This window comes from Boleophthalmus pectinirostris, unplaced genomic scaffold (genome assembly GCF_026225935.1).
Source record: "Boleophthalmus pectinirostris isolate CB_2022bp ecotype Guang Dong unplaced genomic scaffold, ASM2622593v1 HiC_scaffold_18, whole genome shotgun sequence".
In the NCBI taxonomy this organism is placed as follows: Eukaryota; Metazoa; Chordata; class Actinopteri; order Gobiiformes; family Gobiidae; genus Boleophthalmus; species Boleophthalmus pectinirostris.
The window spans coordinates 1,693,501-1,711,209 of NW_026571133.1; the positions used below are offsets into that span (position 1 = coordinate 1,693,501).

Here is a 17,709-nt window from a genome sequence, read left to right on the forward strand (position 1 = left end):
CCCTTTCTCTCCCGCTCTTGGGTACGCTTGTTTTCCTCACACTCTTAGCTTCAAAATGAGACCCTCCCCGCTGTTGTCGGTGGCGGGGTTTAGGTGGGACAAGCCGCTGAAGAAGCTAACGCACTCACGTACTTCCTGGCTTTACGCACGCGTCATCAGTTTGTTTACGGGAAATCTCTTCAGTCATTGGATCTTCCAGAAAGTGATTGACATATTGTTTTAGCCTATCACCAGAGCTTTCAAACGGTGGGTGGGACATCCAGATTGTATTGGAAACGGACCCTGTGTTTATACGCGTAAGGAGAGAGGGAGACAGGGAGCAGTGCGAGCGGTGCTATAGAAGGCAGATCTTCCACTTGGAGGACAATTTTGGCTACTTTTAGTTTTTTTTCTTGAAAACATGCCTAAAGCTCAGAAAGAATTAGTATTATAATAATAACAATTATTATTATTTTTATATTATTATTATTATTTTGGCACAAATTTGGCAATCTTGTGCCGAATTGTCATTTTGTTTTACACAAAGGCTCACAGCATCAAAACCCTTTGTCCTAGAGATCTAAAATTCTACACAGTTGTTGCCAACAACTTGAACAATGAGTGTAGTGAGTCACAAATGCCTAGCATGAAGTATGCCCAAGCTAAGGCCTTTATTTATTTATTTTTTTTTTTCGAAGCAAAAAAATATTTTTTTTTTTCAATTTTAATTGACTGTACTGTAGGTATCACAGTGTACATATCTACAGAAACTAGAAGGTCTAAGCTTTAAAATGGTGCCTCACACAAGCATGTGGGTTCTAAGGTTTTCTTTTAATAAGCTATGGCATTTGGGTATGTCTTACCATTGTGCACACACCAAAATGAGGCGGTGGGTAACAGGTTAACAGATTTATCATACCAAAGACCCATAATATGACCATAAATATTGTGTAAGAGCTACAATGAGTAATTAAGTTCTCAGTTTGAGATTATAAAATTTGGTTTTAATTATTTTAATTTTAATTACAAATAAACAAACAACACAGTTAAAATACAATATCATATAAAACCAAGATGTCACTTTCTCTAAGGCTGCACTCACACTAGGACTTTAGAACCGTGCCCAAGCTCGGATTGCCCCTAAAGCGCGGTACGTTTGTCTAGTGTGAACGCAATCGAACCATGCAGCACGGATGGGATGTTGGTCTGATTGGAGGAGGTGGCCCAAAGCACGGCACGGTTGCTCATGTACGCACTCACGCGCACAACTTTTCTATACGAGCCCTGTCAGGTGCGCTGATGTTACTCATACAAGGAAAACAGTGAATAAACTCTGCTCCAAACACACGGCAAACCCACTCTCACCTTCAATAAGGACAGACAGAAGTTTAGCTGCATCCCGTCTCCGGCTGTCATCGCTTCACTGCGCTGCACTGTTTTTATATCCATAAACTCATGGAGGAGTGCGTATCATAAGAGGACGCACATCAGCCTCACTTTTTAATAGATATTTCACATCAAATGACAATGAGAAAAGGTGTGTTTTTTAGGAGAGGAGAGGAGGTGCATTGTGTAACTTTTCTGGTGGAGTGTCCATCAAACGCTTTTCTCCGTGGAGATGTTATTGCTTTGTCTGGAATGTTTCACAGTATGGTATCAAACCTTTTTATCTTCATGGAGACCAAACCAGACCAAGTTACAAGTCAGATCTGTGGAGAGGCGACCCCGCTCACAGTCAGGATGCCTGTTTTTCTACGTATTTTTGAGATACAAAACCACTTGTAGATGTGTGATGATTTTCAATTTGGCACACTTTGTTATTTTGATACTTGCGTGTCAGAATGGAAGTAATATTATCTTGTTTATATAATCAACAGTTCAAAGGTTGACTATAAAACCACATCTTATTCCAGAGTGATACAGTTTATACCCAGTGCAATAAACTTAGGTAAGATGTTAGTAATATATTAATGTGTCATGATTGATTGATTGCTTTTATATAGCACCTTTCAAGATACCCAAAGAGCTGTACAGTTCATTATTCAGTCACTCCACACTCAGTGGTGGTAAATTACTACTGTAGCCACAGCTGCCCTGGGGCAGGCTGACGGAAGCGAGGCCAATCTGCGCCATCAGCCCCTCCGACCACCACCATCACTCATGCTCACAGCTCTTTCATACTAGGCAATGTGGGGGAAGTGTCTTGCCTAAGGACACAATGACAGTTTTTTGCCACTGGCATCCCACTGTGGCACCTGGAATTCCTAATGGTCTCCCATCCAAGTACTGCCCAGGGCCAGCCTGCTTAGCTTCTGAGATCTGACGGGATCAGATTTACAAGCTGGTATGGCCACCAGTCCATGAGTTATTTCTGAAGAACCTTTATAGAATTCCTGACCGTGCTGTTTTGCAAAACAATGAAAACTTTCTAGATGAATATTGTGATTTATCCACAGGTCCACAGGTGTTGTAGACTATAGCTATATTGCAGACACAAGACAAAATGTCTTCTTTAAAATAATACGTTTCCTCTCTCTCCAACAGCACCCTGGAGACGACCTTTGACTCCACGGTAACCACAGAGGTGAACGGGCGCTCCCAGCTGCCCCTCTCCTCCAGGGCCTCCCCCATGTCGTGGCGTCTGGGACAGTCCCAAACCCCCAGACTGCAGGCCGGGGACGCGCCCTCTATGCCCAGTGGGTACGCTGTGCCCCGAGGCAGCTCCGCCACCACTGCAGCCACCGGGGGGCGCTACAGCGGCCACGCCGACTCATCCAGGTGAGAACAGCTCATTGATCAGTCCTCATTTACTTGTCTTGTCATTTTGATGGCTATATTTTTGCCATGTCTATGTCATAAATAACTGCTTGAAAAAATAAGGTTAAAGGTGCACTGCGCAATATTTCTAGTGGAGGGTTCGCTGCCAACTTGTCTCCATGGAAATGTTATTGCTTTGCCTGGAATGTTCCATGGTATGACTTTAAACACATCTATCTAGTATTTATTTATTAAGGGTGTTTCTATTGCTCAAAGTGCAATAACTCTCTGTGAATAGGGTTGCATCTCCACAGATCAGACCTGTAATGCAGCATATAGTTTGTCTCCGTTGAGATAGATACTGTAGGTTTAATCTCCACTGTGGAACATCTCCATGTTTGGTTGATAGTTGATTATAAAGTTAAGTACAGGTGACACTGATAAGATTTTGGTACAGTTGGGGTATAAAATATTGAATTGCCCTTCGTGTAAGACTTCAGTTGTACAATAAATGTATGACCCTGTTTTATATCTGTTTATTCTTTTTACTGATATCGAGGGTTTTATTTATTTATTTTTATTTATTCAGACAGTAATACATAGAACATAAATTTAAAAAATAACTAAATAATAATTTAAAAAAAAACGTAAATACATAGATATAACACAAAAAGTAACTATTTCTATTCTATAATAACAGGGAAAATAAATGTCACACAGAATTTTCCTTATGTCCGAAAAAGGAGTGGGAGGAAGTAAATACTTAAACTTGGTCAACTTGAAACTGAAAGCATTTTATTTATTCCACAGTTAGACTGATTCATTTACAGGGTCATCTGGGGCCAAGAAGACTTCCCTGAAAATTAATCTCAGTGGGTTTTCCTTAAATACGTACATACATTTGACTTGGAGATACAAAAAAGGAGTTATTACAACTAGGACATAACTCACACTTAACCATTTAAAACATTTAATTTGATTCACTGAAGCTGGGAAAGCTGTATTGCTAAGTGAACACTCAAGTGACAACCTGATGTTAAATGAGAGATTACTGAACCAAAAGTGTTTTTTTTTTTGTGTGTGTGTGTATTTGCAGTTATTTCTTCTTTTGAAAATTCCTCTTGACAATAGACAGATTTTAGAAAGTACAGTTATACAGTGGAATAAACACTGCTTTAAGTCTGTCAGTATCACTATATGGAGATTTGATATACAAACTACTGTGGGCCTTGTAAATTATTTTGATTTAGATAAATTATGTTCAGGATTATTCACAGATGCATCTTTATCACCTTTAAATTCACAGGGAAATACTGACTGTGTCCCAATGTCCACTTTATACCCTACTTAGTAACACCTCCATGAAGACAAGCAGATGACGGACCCTCCACCAGAAAAGTTAAAGATTAAAACTATAGAATATCCACATGGCTGCTCACATGCACCAAGGCTACACTATCTTTCCTCTGCTTCAACCACACACACACACACACACACACACACAGTACATTCACTTTCACACAGACCTTGAGCTACAGTCACAGATAACAAAGAACAAAAGACATGCTTTCAGTTTCATATCACAGACGTGCGTAAGCCATGGCCCCTCACTCACTCAACAGGAAAACAACCTTGAACAAAAGGTACCTCTGGGAAAGAAAAAATCTATATATGTGTGGCTCTACTGCCTCTAAAACATGTCTCTAAAATGCACAATGTCTTTAAGTTATCAGTATTACAGTACACCCGAGACGTGCCGTTGTGTAAATGCAGGTTCCACCCTCCTAACCAGACCTAGTAAAGAGAGGTACTGTGGTGTCAGGTGATCAGTCTTTGTTATGTGTGTGGTCTGTGGTAAAATTCTCCTTTTGCCATGTTGAGTCGCACATGTCCCATGCCCTTTCTGTACTTGGCCTGGAGTCTGGAGCAGTCTGGACTAGGGATGGGCATGATTAGTTGATTCATCGATAATTGATCATTAAGAATTTCATCGATTATGTTCATTTTTAATTGACAAACCGACTGTAGGTTGCTGTGCGTAGAGTAGGGTGACCAAAAGTCTCTTTTCCCCGGACATGTCTGTTTTTCACGTCCTGTCGTGGCCATCCGCTTTTTTTTTTTATTACCGTGTTTTACGGACGATTAGTCGCTCTGGGTTATAAGACGTCATTAAATGGTCTATTTACGAACTTTTTTCAGAAATAAACTGCACTGGACTTTAAACGAAACACAACAGTTGGATGGGTCAGTCGGACTTTGCTTGTGGCGTTCACGGTGACTCTGGGCTTTGTTCAGTTTTGGCGCGTAGGGAGGGTGCTGGATCGGTCGCGATGACTCAGTTGTTCAGCTGTGACTCAAATTGGCACATAGGACTCGCTTTTTTGGTTCGTTCCTTCATTCCGTTCCTCGTCCGCGTGGAGTGATGAGTGTGGCTGTCGCTGTCTGCTCCGTGTGTGTTTGCGTGTTCTGCGGGTGGTGCGGCTTTGTAGTTTACTGAAGTCGTGCTGGGACGCCCGAGTGGATTCGTGTATGGGGCGCTCTGGATTGTGGGGCGTGCGATAATTTTTTTATACGGTTAGAGGCTTAAGAGCGCATCTAATGACTCAGAAAATACGGTAAGTGATGCAAAAGTACAGGTTTTCATGATCATTCATTGGGCCATTAAAGTGAGCGTCTCTCGTAGCTCTCTGTAACTCAGAAGGAGTGAGTAGACACAAACAGTCAGTCAGCCTGCAACATGCCGAAGCACAAATGCACATTTAACGATGACTTGCACAAGAAATTCCCCGCTTTCCGTCCCGGTCGAGACAAGTGGGAGGACATGTGCACACTGTATAAAGCAGCACATATGTTTCGGTGTCCAGTGGGGGTGTCGGGGACCTCAAAGCACCAGGACACCGAAAAACATTAAAAAGCTTTGCCAGGTGAGAGTAGCTCAATGTCGATGACGCCCCCCCAAACGCAAATATGGTCACACTAACCTGTATTCCACTGAGTCGTGTCCTTTAGTCCGACAAAAGTTGAACCGTATCAGCATAAGTTTAGTTTATGCAAATTAGCCATGCGGTTTTAAGTTTTGTTTCTGTGAGAGTTGTGCAAAACTGCCTTAAACACATTATAATCTCAAACGGGCTGATGTGGCTCTAGAGCGGTTACGGTTTATATGTCTAAAGTTGAATTTATTTATGCAGATTAGTAGTGCAGATAAGAAAATTTAATCAAATGCCCATCCCTAGTCTGGACTAGTGACTGTTGTCATTGTGGAAATGTCAGATTTCTCCCTCTGACAGCTCTCTGATTTCTTGTGAGGTGATACTTGAGACTTTTTAGAGACTTGGAGCTTCTTTCTACAAAATTGCAGCTACTGGACTCACCAAGTCTTGATGAACAACAACGTTAGTACTCTGCCTGTGGGCTGCAAATAATAAATTGGCTGAATCTCATTGCACAGTTGAAGCATTCATTAGGCTTACGGCTGTAAATATTTCGAAACCCTTAAAGATAAAGAAATATGTTTTGTTTTTTTTCCTTTTGATCAGTTGCCCAGCCCTTGTACTTACACATTACATTCTAAAACCATAACTTTTCCCGCTCACAGATACATGGCAGACAGCGGGCTCAATCTTTACGGTCGAAACTCTGGTCGCTCCTCGGACTCTGCTTCTTCTCAGAGACTCAGCAAAGACGTACCCGGAGACATCGACAGGTAAGACCGCTTTCATTTACTCTGTCTGCAGTGGGCTCTTCGGTGGAGACGAACTTAACTCACATTTTATTTACAAAGTTTCATGGTGCATCCTCCCTGTTGCCGTGAAGCTGCGTTCTCCATCCCCGCTTTCCGTCAGTCCCTCACAAGTTTCTTTCTTTCTTTCTGCTGCTCGATTACCGTTTTCGGCTGAATATTTCACTATTTGCAGCGAGACAGCGGCTTTTTGTACAGGAGACATGCGCAGTAGAGCCAAGTGACAGTGGTACAGGAGGAACAGGAGCAGCAGATACTCACACACAAGACTAGAGCCTCTCGTGGCTGTCAGTCTGAACATTTTAATATATAAGTTGCACCGGAGTAGGGCTGGGCGATATGGAGCAAAAAATAGATCTCGATATATTTTGCTATATCTCGATATACGATATATATCTCTATCTGTACAGGAAAAATAACTCCCCAAAAACTACTGCAAAAACAAATATGCCAAATTCGATGGAATATGAGGATGTGCTGCTGATGCTCTTGTCCCGTAAATGATGGAAAAGGTTCAAGGTGCTAGAAGATTTTCTCTGGCACCAACTTTCGGCATTACTGCTCTAGTGAGGAGTGAATGAGCAGTGTTGGGGAGTAACAGATTACATGTACCGGAGTTACGTAATCAGAGTATAAATTATGAGTAACTGTATTCAGTTACAGTTACTGTTTCAGTGAGTGGTAATCGGATTACAGTTACTTTGTTGAAATAAATGGATTACACCACGGTATTTTCCTGTTTTCATATTTTGGGTTAAACCAGGACTAAACCAGTACTAAAACCAGGACTAAATCAGGACTAAACCAGGATTAAAATCAGGACTAAAACCAGAACTAAACCAGGACTAAACCAGAACTAAACCAGGACTAAACCAGAACTAAACCAGGACTAAACCAAGACAAGTATCACCTCACAAGAAATCAGGACTAAACCAGGACTAAAACCAGGACTAAAACCAGAACTAAACCAGGACTAAACCAAGACAACCCCCCCCCCAAAAAAAAACAGGACTAAACCAGGACTAAAACCAGGACTAAAACCAGGTCTAAAACCAGGACAAAACCACGACTAAAACCAGAACTAAACCAGGACTAAACCAGGACTGAACCAGGACTAAACCAAGACAAAAAACAGGACTAAACCAGGACTAGAACCAGGACTAAAACCAGGACAATATCAAGTAACCCAAAGTATTCAGATTACGTTACTCACTTTAAGTAATTTAATGGATTATGTTACAAACTACATTTTGGTGTGTGTAATCTGTAATCTGTAGGGGATTACATTTTAAAAGTCACCTTCCCAACACTGGATATCGCTCTCTGTTCATTGCAATTCTTAGCATTTTTGCATATTTTGGTATCTGGTGAAAGCTGTATTTCCTGAGCAGCAGGTCGTGTGTGAGTCCAGTCTGTGCTGTGTGTATATGTGTGTGTTTGTGTCTGTGTGTGTGTGTGTGTCTGTGTGTGTGTGTATATGTGTGTGTTTGTGTCTGTGTGTGTGTGTGTCTGTGTGTGTGTGAAAGATACTAAACCGTGGAGTGAGGGTAGAAATGTCAGAGAGGTTAGTCCCATTTGAACCAGAGCAGAAACTGTGTCTGAATCTTCTCCTCTGCTTCACTGCACTGATGGAGCTGCCCAAGGAACCAGGCTGTGTGTCAAAACAACACACACACACACACACACACACAGACACACACACACACACAAATGCATGAGCAGAGATGGACTACTACAAAATACCTTTATACTGTGCACTAAACGTAACTTGTATCTATGTGGAGTCCAATGTATTGACTTTATTTACATTTTATTTATGTGTGTATTATTCTTACATCTATGAACATTGTTAATACTGTGCTGCTGGGAACTATGGGAATAAAACAGCAATTTAGAAGCAGTATGTTAATATATTATTCCATTGCAAACAATTATAATATCGTGGAAAAGATTAATGTATTTTTCAGATTCCGAAGTATAAGTCGCACCAGCCAAAAAATGCGTAATGAAGAAAAAAAAAAACATATATAAGTCGCACTTTTTGGGGGAAATTTATTTTATAAAATCAGAGAACAGGAACAGACATTTCATCTTAAAAGAGAAGTTCTAGTAAAAACAATAGAAGAGAGAACAACAGACTGTTAACGTCACATATGAACAGTTCTTCAGATAAAGACAAAAGACAAATCACAATCACACAACAAGACAGAGATAACCCTGAAATTAAACTAAAAGCTACTAGTTTTTTGTCGTGGACATTTGTAAATAGTGTTACTTATAGTGAAAAAGACACTCCATGTCCCGTTTTGTGCTAAAGGGCAGCACACCAGAGCACGGAGCCGCTGTTAAATGGTCTGAGTAGTGCAGACGTGTAATCGATGAAGATCTGTCAGAGTGAGGGAGAGATGACAGAGACTCACTCCAACATATTTACACTGCAACGATTTCGACTGTCGGCCATAAACAACAAGACGACGTGTGAAGAGAAGTGGAACCAACAAGATGGATTCCGACCGTCACAACTATTAACACAGACTATGGTTTATGATGTGTCTCCATTTCGGTTACTTCGAGAAATGGCTTTAAGGCTTTTACTTCTTCATGTTTTGTTGATTGTGGCTTACAGAAAATGAAAATCCAAAATTGAGTGTCTCAGAAAATAAGAATACAGTTGTCCCTCATTTATCGCGGGGGTTACGTTCTAAAATATAACCCGGAATAGGCGAAATCTGTGAAGTAGTCAGCTTTATTTTTTACAATTATATCTGTTTTAAGGCTGTAAAACTCCTCACCACACACTGTTACGACCCAGCTCGTATGGGGGTGAGGGAAGTAACAAAAATAGCCAAGATGGAAAAATTGAATAAATTAAATAATGCTTAATTAACAGGAATGTAAAGGTAAATTAACAAAAGACTAAAATATACAGAAAATAACCTAAACTAAGAAACAGAACAACAGAATAAACTGAGTTTTGTGCCACAAAAGGGGCCACGCAGGCTTACATAAAACGAGAGGTTAACAAAGGGACACACACTAAACTAAAACACAAGTTCCCCAAATTAAACCACATAAGCCCACAAACAGAATTGAGTGACCAAATTAAAAAGGCACAAAACAGAACTAAACTAAGGCTGCGTTCAGACTGCAGCCTGAAGTGAATCCGATTTCTTGGCCCCTATGTTCCTGTATTTGATCTTTTAATGACAGTCTGAACGACACAGATCCGATTTTTTTCAAATGTGACCCAGGACACTTGGATATGTGCTCCTGAAACCGATACATATCTGATCTTTTGACATGTGACTTCAGTCTGAACGGCCAAAGCGCATTCATCCACCTACACGTTATCAGCAAACCACAAATGTACACAAACGTTCTTCTCATCATACGAAAATTGTAAATGAACTCCGTTTCACTGAAGTGAAGCACATCACCACTCACCACTCTTGGCTCCGTCTCCACATCCACACGTTCCTTTTAACAGACGTCGCTGCCGCTGTCCCACAAAACGCCACAGCCAAAAACCTCATCCTTCTCCTTCTCAATCTCCTCCTTAAAACAAGTAAGTTGTTCATGTTCTGGCTCCGGTACGAGAGGAACTTTAAAAATCTCCAGGTGCTCAATGCTGCGTCCATGTTTGGACAACTTCCGTAAACACAGAGCACGCTCGCTGCGGTTGACGTCGTCATGTCTCCAGTGCACATGCGGGACACTTTCGGGCCGTTTTACGTTCACACAGCTGATTGCATACAAGTCGCATTTAATTGGAAATGTGAACGACCTCGCAAAAACATCGGATTTCACAAAAATTGAGCGTTAAGCCCTGCAGTCTGAACGTAGCCTAAACTATACACACGAACACAATATGGCAGACTGGTCACCAAGGCCAGCAGCCCCGAACAGGTGCAGGTAGTCTTCTTAAATAGGGGGCGGAGGCTGCAGGTGAGGTGGGCGTCGACCTGCCCCACCAATCACAGACCAGGGCTCCCACAGCAGGAATCAGGAGAGCTCAGCAAAATAATTTAGAACACTCAAAACAAATTAAAACAAAAGGCCTGGGGCCGTAACACACACTTTATACACTTTTCTCACACAAGACAGTTACAATACTTTTTACATCCTTCTTAAAACTTATTGTTGCTGTCGTCCTTTTGTTATTTTCTGTCCTTCTTTATGTAACGAACCGAAGATTAATTTATTCCTTCGAGCATGTTCAGAAGTCCGACTTTTTTGGGATGGTTTGTGTCTTCCTCTGATTTTGGGTTTGACTGCAGGAACCTTTGTCGGTGCAGAACGTTTCGTCGACATTGTGAGTTTTGTCGGGGAGAAAACTTGTAAACATACAGCACTTCAGAATCACACTTCCGGTCATGTGACTCTGGCATCTGTGCTGAAAAAAAGTCTAAACTCTGATGAAACTTGATGTCTATTATAAATAATGATCAGATCCGAGCGGCACACGAGTGTTTATGGACTAATAATAACCATCAGTGTTGGGGAGTAACTGTATTCAGTTACAGTTACTGTTTCAGTGAGTGGTAATTGGATTACAGTTACTTTGTTGAAATAAATGGATTACATGGCGGTATTTTCCTGTTTTCACATTTTGGGCTAAACCACGACTAAAACAGGACTGAACCAGAACTAAAACCATATCTAATCCAGGAATAAACCAGGACTAAAACCAGGATTAAAACCAGGACTAAACCAGGACTAAACAGTATGAGACCTAATAGTAGGGTGGACATATAAGTTTCTCATTTCTCATATAAAAATCATTTCTCTATCAATAATATTTTTAATTTGGTTAAGGAAAGACTGGACTTTTTATTTTCTTTCTCTTTATTTTTCATTTTTATTATCTTCTACAGCAAACAAAAGTCTGTTCATGGAGACTTGGACTCAACAGACAATTTGAAGAGAACAAACAAGAATTTTCAGGATGTGGCGGGTACATTCATGTAGTTTTAAAAAAGCACGACAATATCAAGTAATCAAAAGTATTCAGATTACATTACTCACTTTAATTAATTTAATGGATTACGTTACAAACTACATTTTGGTGTATGTAATCTGTAATCTGTAGGGGAATACATTTTAAAAGTGACCTTCCCAACACCATATAACCATATACGTTTTTTGTCCTGATGGATGTCACGTAAACAAACTGGATTATTTGCGTTTTGTCTGAGATGTGGAAATTATTAATCTTTTAAGAGCTGGAGTTAAAATAAAAGGCTAACCTTAGACACCGACATAACGTTTATTTAAGAGCGTTTTATTCAGAATCAATTTTTTTGAGTACCGAATATAGTCGTCCACAAAGGTCAGAAATGGGAAAAGCCGACAGAACAACGCCGTAAAAAGTGGATTACAAACCTGTTTGCGGTCGGGAGGAGCAGAATTTGCTAATGCTCGTGTCTGCAGTGAACACTTCCTCAAAGGTTTGTTACAAAGATAATTAGTTTTTTGTGGTTTACCTAAACATAAACGAATCATTAACGACTAACGGCTAACGACGTTTGTTGACATTAAATAGTTCGGATAGATGTTACTGCCGATACACTACAGTTTTTCCCATAACATCTATCCACATAAAATAAGAGAAACACTCACCCTGGCGAAGACCAAACGATAATCATCATTTAGCCGTTTTGCACCGAGGTTGAGGACCCATCCACTGACAAAAAAAGTTCTATGCCTCCAAACTTTTGTACGCCTTCGTCTGTTGTCTGGTGTAGAACGATGTCTGAAGAGCTAAATAGTTCGTGATATCCTCTGCCTCGATTGTGGTTTTCAACTTCGGTTGGAAATTCTCTCATTTTCAATAAGATCAGGGTCACGTCCAATATATTTGTCGACTAACTGCTCGTACTTTTGCCTCGCTCCTGGCTCTAAATCCTTACAATAAGAACTCTTCTCCACATCTGTGTTCTCCAGAGCCGTGTTTGTTTGTCGTGTTTATCTTCACTTCCTGCCCTCCACCTGAAATTCGCGCATCGTCGTGATCACGTGACTGAAACCCTCCTATTGGAAATAAAACAGCAGCAATTTCACCTCCTTTGGCATAAATTACTGCATCAACGAGTGTCAAAACTATTGACTTTGTTCTTGATATTCTAGTTTTTTGAGACTCGTATAAGTCAGAGTCAGTGTAGTCTGTCATGACACTGTTCTGCCCGTCACCCGGAGGTGCCTCTGTTCAGGTCTTATCTTTAAATGGACCCGTGTGAGACCGGTTCAGATCCAGCCCTGGGCCTAAACCTGCTGCTGTCAGACAGAGACAGAAAGACAGAGACAGAGAAGAGCTGAACTCACTGACCTCCACACTGAACAACAGAGAGCAGGAGAGAGGAAAGTAACATGGAATCATTATTTTAGAACGCAGATATTTGCAATTTTTAACATAAAAGCTGCTCATTTAACTAAAACACACTTAAGATCATTATATTTAAAATTGGGCAAAACATGTTCCCCTTGTATTTGTTTTTTTTAGGTTTCAAATTTTACTTTCTGGTTGTAAAACTCCTGTAATTTTGCAAAGGAATTATTATGTTACAAATAGAATTATAAGTAAACACCTTTATATGTTGTAATAATGTTGAAAGTATCTGGAAAAATATTGTTTCTTGTGTGAAACCGGGACTGAAACCGGAACCTGGTTTAGTCCTGGTTCAGTTCTGGTTTAGACCTGGTTCCCGGTCCCGGTCTGGCCCCGTCTCAGTCCTGGTATGGTCTCAGTCTCAGCCCTGGTCTCAGTCCCGGTCTGGTACTAGTCTCAGTCCTGGTCTGGTCTCAGTCTCAGTCTCAGTCCCGGTCCCAGTCCAGGTCTGGTCCTAGTTTCAGTCCCAGTCTGGTACTATTCTCAGTCCTGGTCTGGTCTCAGTTTCAGTCCCGGTCCCGGTCTCAGTCCAGGTCTGGTCCTAGTCTCAGTCCAGATCTGGTCCTCATCTCAATCCTGGTCTAGTCCCGGTCTCAGTCCCGGTCTGGCCCTAATCTTAGTCCTGGTCTGATCTCAAAACTTCTGTTTTGCAGTTTTTGGAACCATCTTTGTGGGGAAATAAATCAGAGCCATGGACTCTAGATCCTGACTCTGCAAAAATGTTTCAAAAAGTCGTTATGCTTACGGCTAATTGTGTTAGAGACTCACAAGGAGAGCAGGAAAAACACTCCATTTTACTCAAAACAGTAAAAATATCAACACAACTGTAGCTCTGTAAAACATACCTAAAAGTACTTATACTCTTGGCGATATATCGATACAGCAGCCCACGATATCGAGACTGTATCATCAAATTAAACGATTTTCAGTATTTTTGCGCACCCCTTTATGTGACAGTCTCAACATTTGCGTTTTCTTGTTTCAGATCTGAATCCGTGTATCAATCGTTCATTCGTTTTTCAATATAAAACCAAAAATAAGAAAATGAAAAAAACAACGATTTTCTTCATTATTTGTCTCCAAAACCAAAATGAAAAAACGGATAAAGATTTGTTTTTTCAGTTTTCGATTTTGTGTTTAAATGAAGAATGAAAAAACAGATAACGGTTGTTTCCCGTTTACGTGACTTCCGTGACTGCGATGCCAAACTTTTGCACCGCATACGGACGGGACCAGGACTGATCCAGGTCCGGGACCAGAGCGGGACCAGAGCGGACTCCGAGCTTTGACTCCGAGCTTCCGCGGGGTCCGAGTCTCAGCTTCGAGCTCTGGCCCTGCCGTGGGCTCTGAGCCTCCGGTCTGGTCTCAGTCTCAGTCACAGCCTGGTCTCAGTCTCAGTCCCGGTCTTGTCTCGGTCTCAGTCCCGGCCTGGTCTCGGTCTCAGTCTCGGCCTGGTCTCGGTCTCAGTCACGGCCTGGTCTCGGTCTCAGTCCCGGCCTGGTCTCGGTCTCAGTCCCGGCCTGGTCTCGGTCTCAGTCCCGGCCTGGTCTCGGTCTCAGTCCCGGCCTGGTCTCGGTCTCAGTCCCGGCCTGGTCTCGGTCTCAGTCCCGCTCTGGTCCCGGTCTGGTGCCGGTCTGGTCTCAGTCCTGTCTCAGTCCTGATCTCAGTCCTGATCTCAGTCTCTGTCTGGTCTCGGTCTGGTCTCGGTCTCAGTCCCGCTCTGGTCCCAGTCTGGTCCCGGACCTGGATCAGTCCTGGTTCAGTCCGTATGCAGCGCAAAAGTCCGACATCGCAGTCACGGAAGTCACGTAAACGGCCGTTATCCGTTTTTTCCATTCTTCATTTAAACACAAAATCGAAAACAGAAAAAAACGAATCATTATCTGTTTTTTTCATTTTGGTTTTGGAGACAAATAATGAAGACAACAGTTGCATTTTTGTTTTCTTATTTTTGGTTTTATATTGAAAAATGAATGAACGAATGATACACGGCTTGATCTGTTTTAGTTCGTCTCGTGTTTGTGTGTTTGTCCTTCGAAAGCGTCAGATCTCCACTCACCCGAGCTCTTTTGGATCCTTTATTTTTGCACTGTCCTTAACAAAGCTCCGCCCTGCAGCCACACACCGCACGTTTGGACACCTCTCCTCCCTCGTGTCTCATTACTCTTCACACCTCCGCCTCTCTCCTGCCTCTACTTCCTCTTTTCTCTCTCTCTAGCTCCCTCTCTCTCTCTCTCCTGGTCTTCTTTCCTATCCTCTTTCTCTCTCACACTCTATCCCCTTTTTCCCTTTTTTTTCTCCTTTCTTTTTCTCTCCTACTCTTTCCTCTCCACTCTCTCTCTCCCTACCTTCATCTCTATCAGATTCCCTTCGTCTCTCTCTCTCTCCCTCTCTTCCTTTCCTATCCTCCTCTCCCTCTCTTCATCTCTCCCTCTTCCTCTCTCGATCTCCACCCCCCCACTCTGCCTTCCCTCTCTCCATCCATCTCTCCCCTCTTTCCTCTCTCTCTCCCTCTCCATCTCTATCAGAGTCCCTCTGTCTCCTTCCTTCTTCCTCTCTGTCTCTCTCTCGTCTCCTTTTCTCTCTCTCTCTCTCCTCCCTTTCTCTCCTTGTGCCTCTCCCCCTTTCTTTCCTATCCGTTTCTCTCTCTCTCTCTCACACACACACACACACACTCTCTCTCTCTCTCCTTGTCTTCTTTCCTATCCTTTTTCTCTCACACACTCTCCCCATTTTCCCTTTCTTTCTTTCCCCTTCTCTTTCCTCTCCACTCTCTTCTCTCTCTCTCTCTCATCTCTATCAGTCTCCCTCCGTCTCTCTCTCTCTCTCTCTGTTTCTCTCTCCCTTTCTTTTCTATCCTCTTTTCTCTCTCACTCTCTCTCCCCTCCTTTCATTCTCTCTTTCTCACTCTCCCACCTTTCCTCTCCCCTATCTCTCTCCCCCTCCCTCCATCACTATCAGTCTCCCTCCGTCTCTTTCTTAATCTCCCCCCTCCTTTCTTCTCCCTTTGTCTCTCTCTCTCTCTCTCTTCTCCTTTTCTCTCCTTTCTCTCTTTCTCACTCACACACACACACACTCCCCTCTTTCTCTCTCTCTCCATCCACCTCTCCCCTGTTTTCTCTTTCCTCTCTCTCTCTTCTCCCTCCTCACCTCCATCAGAACTTCCATCCTTCCGTCCTTCCGTCCTTTAGGCCCGGGTCCCGGAGAAGCGTATGGGGAGACGGCGGCTCCATCTGGGCTCACACCTGTGCCTCGGCAGGGGGGTGTTGTTCTGGTGGTTCTGGGGGTTCTGGTGGTGAGCTGTTCTCCGCAGATGGGGCTGTGGGATTAATCAAAGAGAAACAGGTTCGCTCTGAATCATCACATTATAAAGGCCAGAGCCGCTTAGTCAGAACTCGTGTCACGCGGAAATGTTTGAGTCTGTGGGAAATAACGCGCTGCATTCGGAGATTTCGCTTACTGTTTATTATTTTTGTGCACCGGTTCAGAACAGGGATGTGACAATTAGGGATGGGCGTGATTAGCCGATTAATCGATAATTGCTCATTAAGAATTTCATCGATCACGTTCATTTTAATCGACAAACCGAATGTAGGTTGCTTGTGTGTAGCGTGACCAAACAGGGTCTGTACATGTGTCTCTGCACTCAGAAGGAGCGAGACACAGTCGGTCAGTCTGCAACGTACCGAAGCACAAATGTGTATTTAATGATGATTTGTACAAGAAATTCCACGCTTTCCGTTGCGTTCGGGACAAGTGTGAGTCCATGTGCACAGTGTATAAAGCAGCACATATGTTTCGGTGTCCAGTGGGAAAAAGTTTTGCCAGGTGAGAGTCGCTCAATGTCGATGACGAGTCCCCACCTCCCTCCTCCCGTACGGTGTCCTGGTTTTGACAAACACAAATCTGGTCACACTAAGTCATGTCTTTTAATCCGACAGAAATTGAACCACATCAGCGACACAAGAGCTGTAGTTTTATCTTCGCTGAGTTTATGCAAATTAGCGATGCGGTTTTAAGTTTTGTTTCTGTGAGAGTTGAGCAAAACTGAATTACACATTATAATGTCAAACGGGCTGATGTGGCTCTAGAGTCGTTACGGTTTATACGTCGTAAAGTTGAATTTATTTATGCAGATTAGTAGTGCAGATAGTAATAATAATGATGATCATTTTAATATAAAAACGTTAATGATTAATCGATAATCGATCGTTAATTCTTCCGAAGATCGATTAAGAAAATTTCATCGAATGCCCGTCCCTAGTGACAATAACCGAAATATCGTGATATCGTATCGTCAAAGTTCTCAACAAAAACATCGTGGGCCATCACAATATATCGAATCACAAGTCTCTTTGCTGAAATGAAGAGTTATGGTGCAGCAATAGTTAAAAAAAGACATAGGAACTACATAGACCATGATCCTTTGCTCCATTTCAGTGCAGACTACAAGAACAAATAACAGTTCTAACACTTTTAAGTCTTAGTTCTTTGGATTAAGTTTTGTCAAGGCATTTTAAGAGGAAAAAGTTGCATATTCAATTTTGTTAACCTCTACAAAATATCGCAATAAATATCGTACCGTGAGGTTCATACCGTGATGATATCGTATCGTGAGACTTGGATATCGTTACACTCCCAGTTCAGAATTAATAATAAATGTGTTAACTTTTTCTGTGTTTAACTGTGTGTCCGTTAGGAGTGTGCAAAAATATCGAAATATTGCGGTGATACAGTATTGATATCGTGGTTTTGGTTTATTTTACTAAATTATTTTGTTACAGCGCTACAGTTTTGTTGTGGAAAGAAACTCATTTATGTGACACATTTGATATTTACAGTGTTT

The 17,709-nt window shown here is 42.0% G+C and overlaps 1 protein-coding gene across 1 annotated transcript in view; it reads left to right on the forward strand.

Annotated features, from left to right (window-relative positions):
• Positions 1 to 17,709, forward strand: part of nav3 (neuron navigator 3) — a 285,935-nt gene that overhangs the window by 128,155 nt on the left and 140,071 nt on the right. Inside the window, exons 10-11 of the mRNA XM_055153752.1 lie at positions 2,524 to 2,757; positions 6,335 to 6,442. Coding sequence (XP_055009727.1) covers positions 2,524 to 2,757; positions 6,335 to 6,442 — 342 coding nt within the window. The remainder of the gene's footprint in view (positions 1 to 2,523; positions 2,758 to 6,334; positions 6,443 to 17,709) is intronic.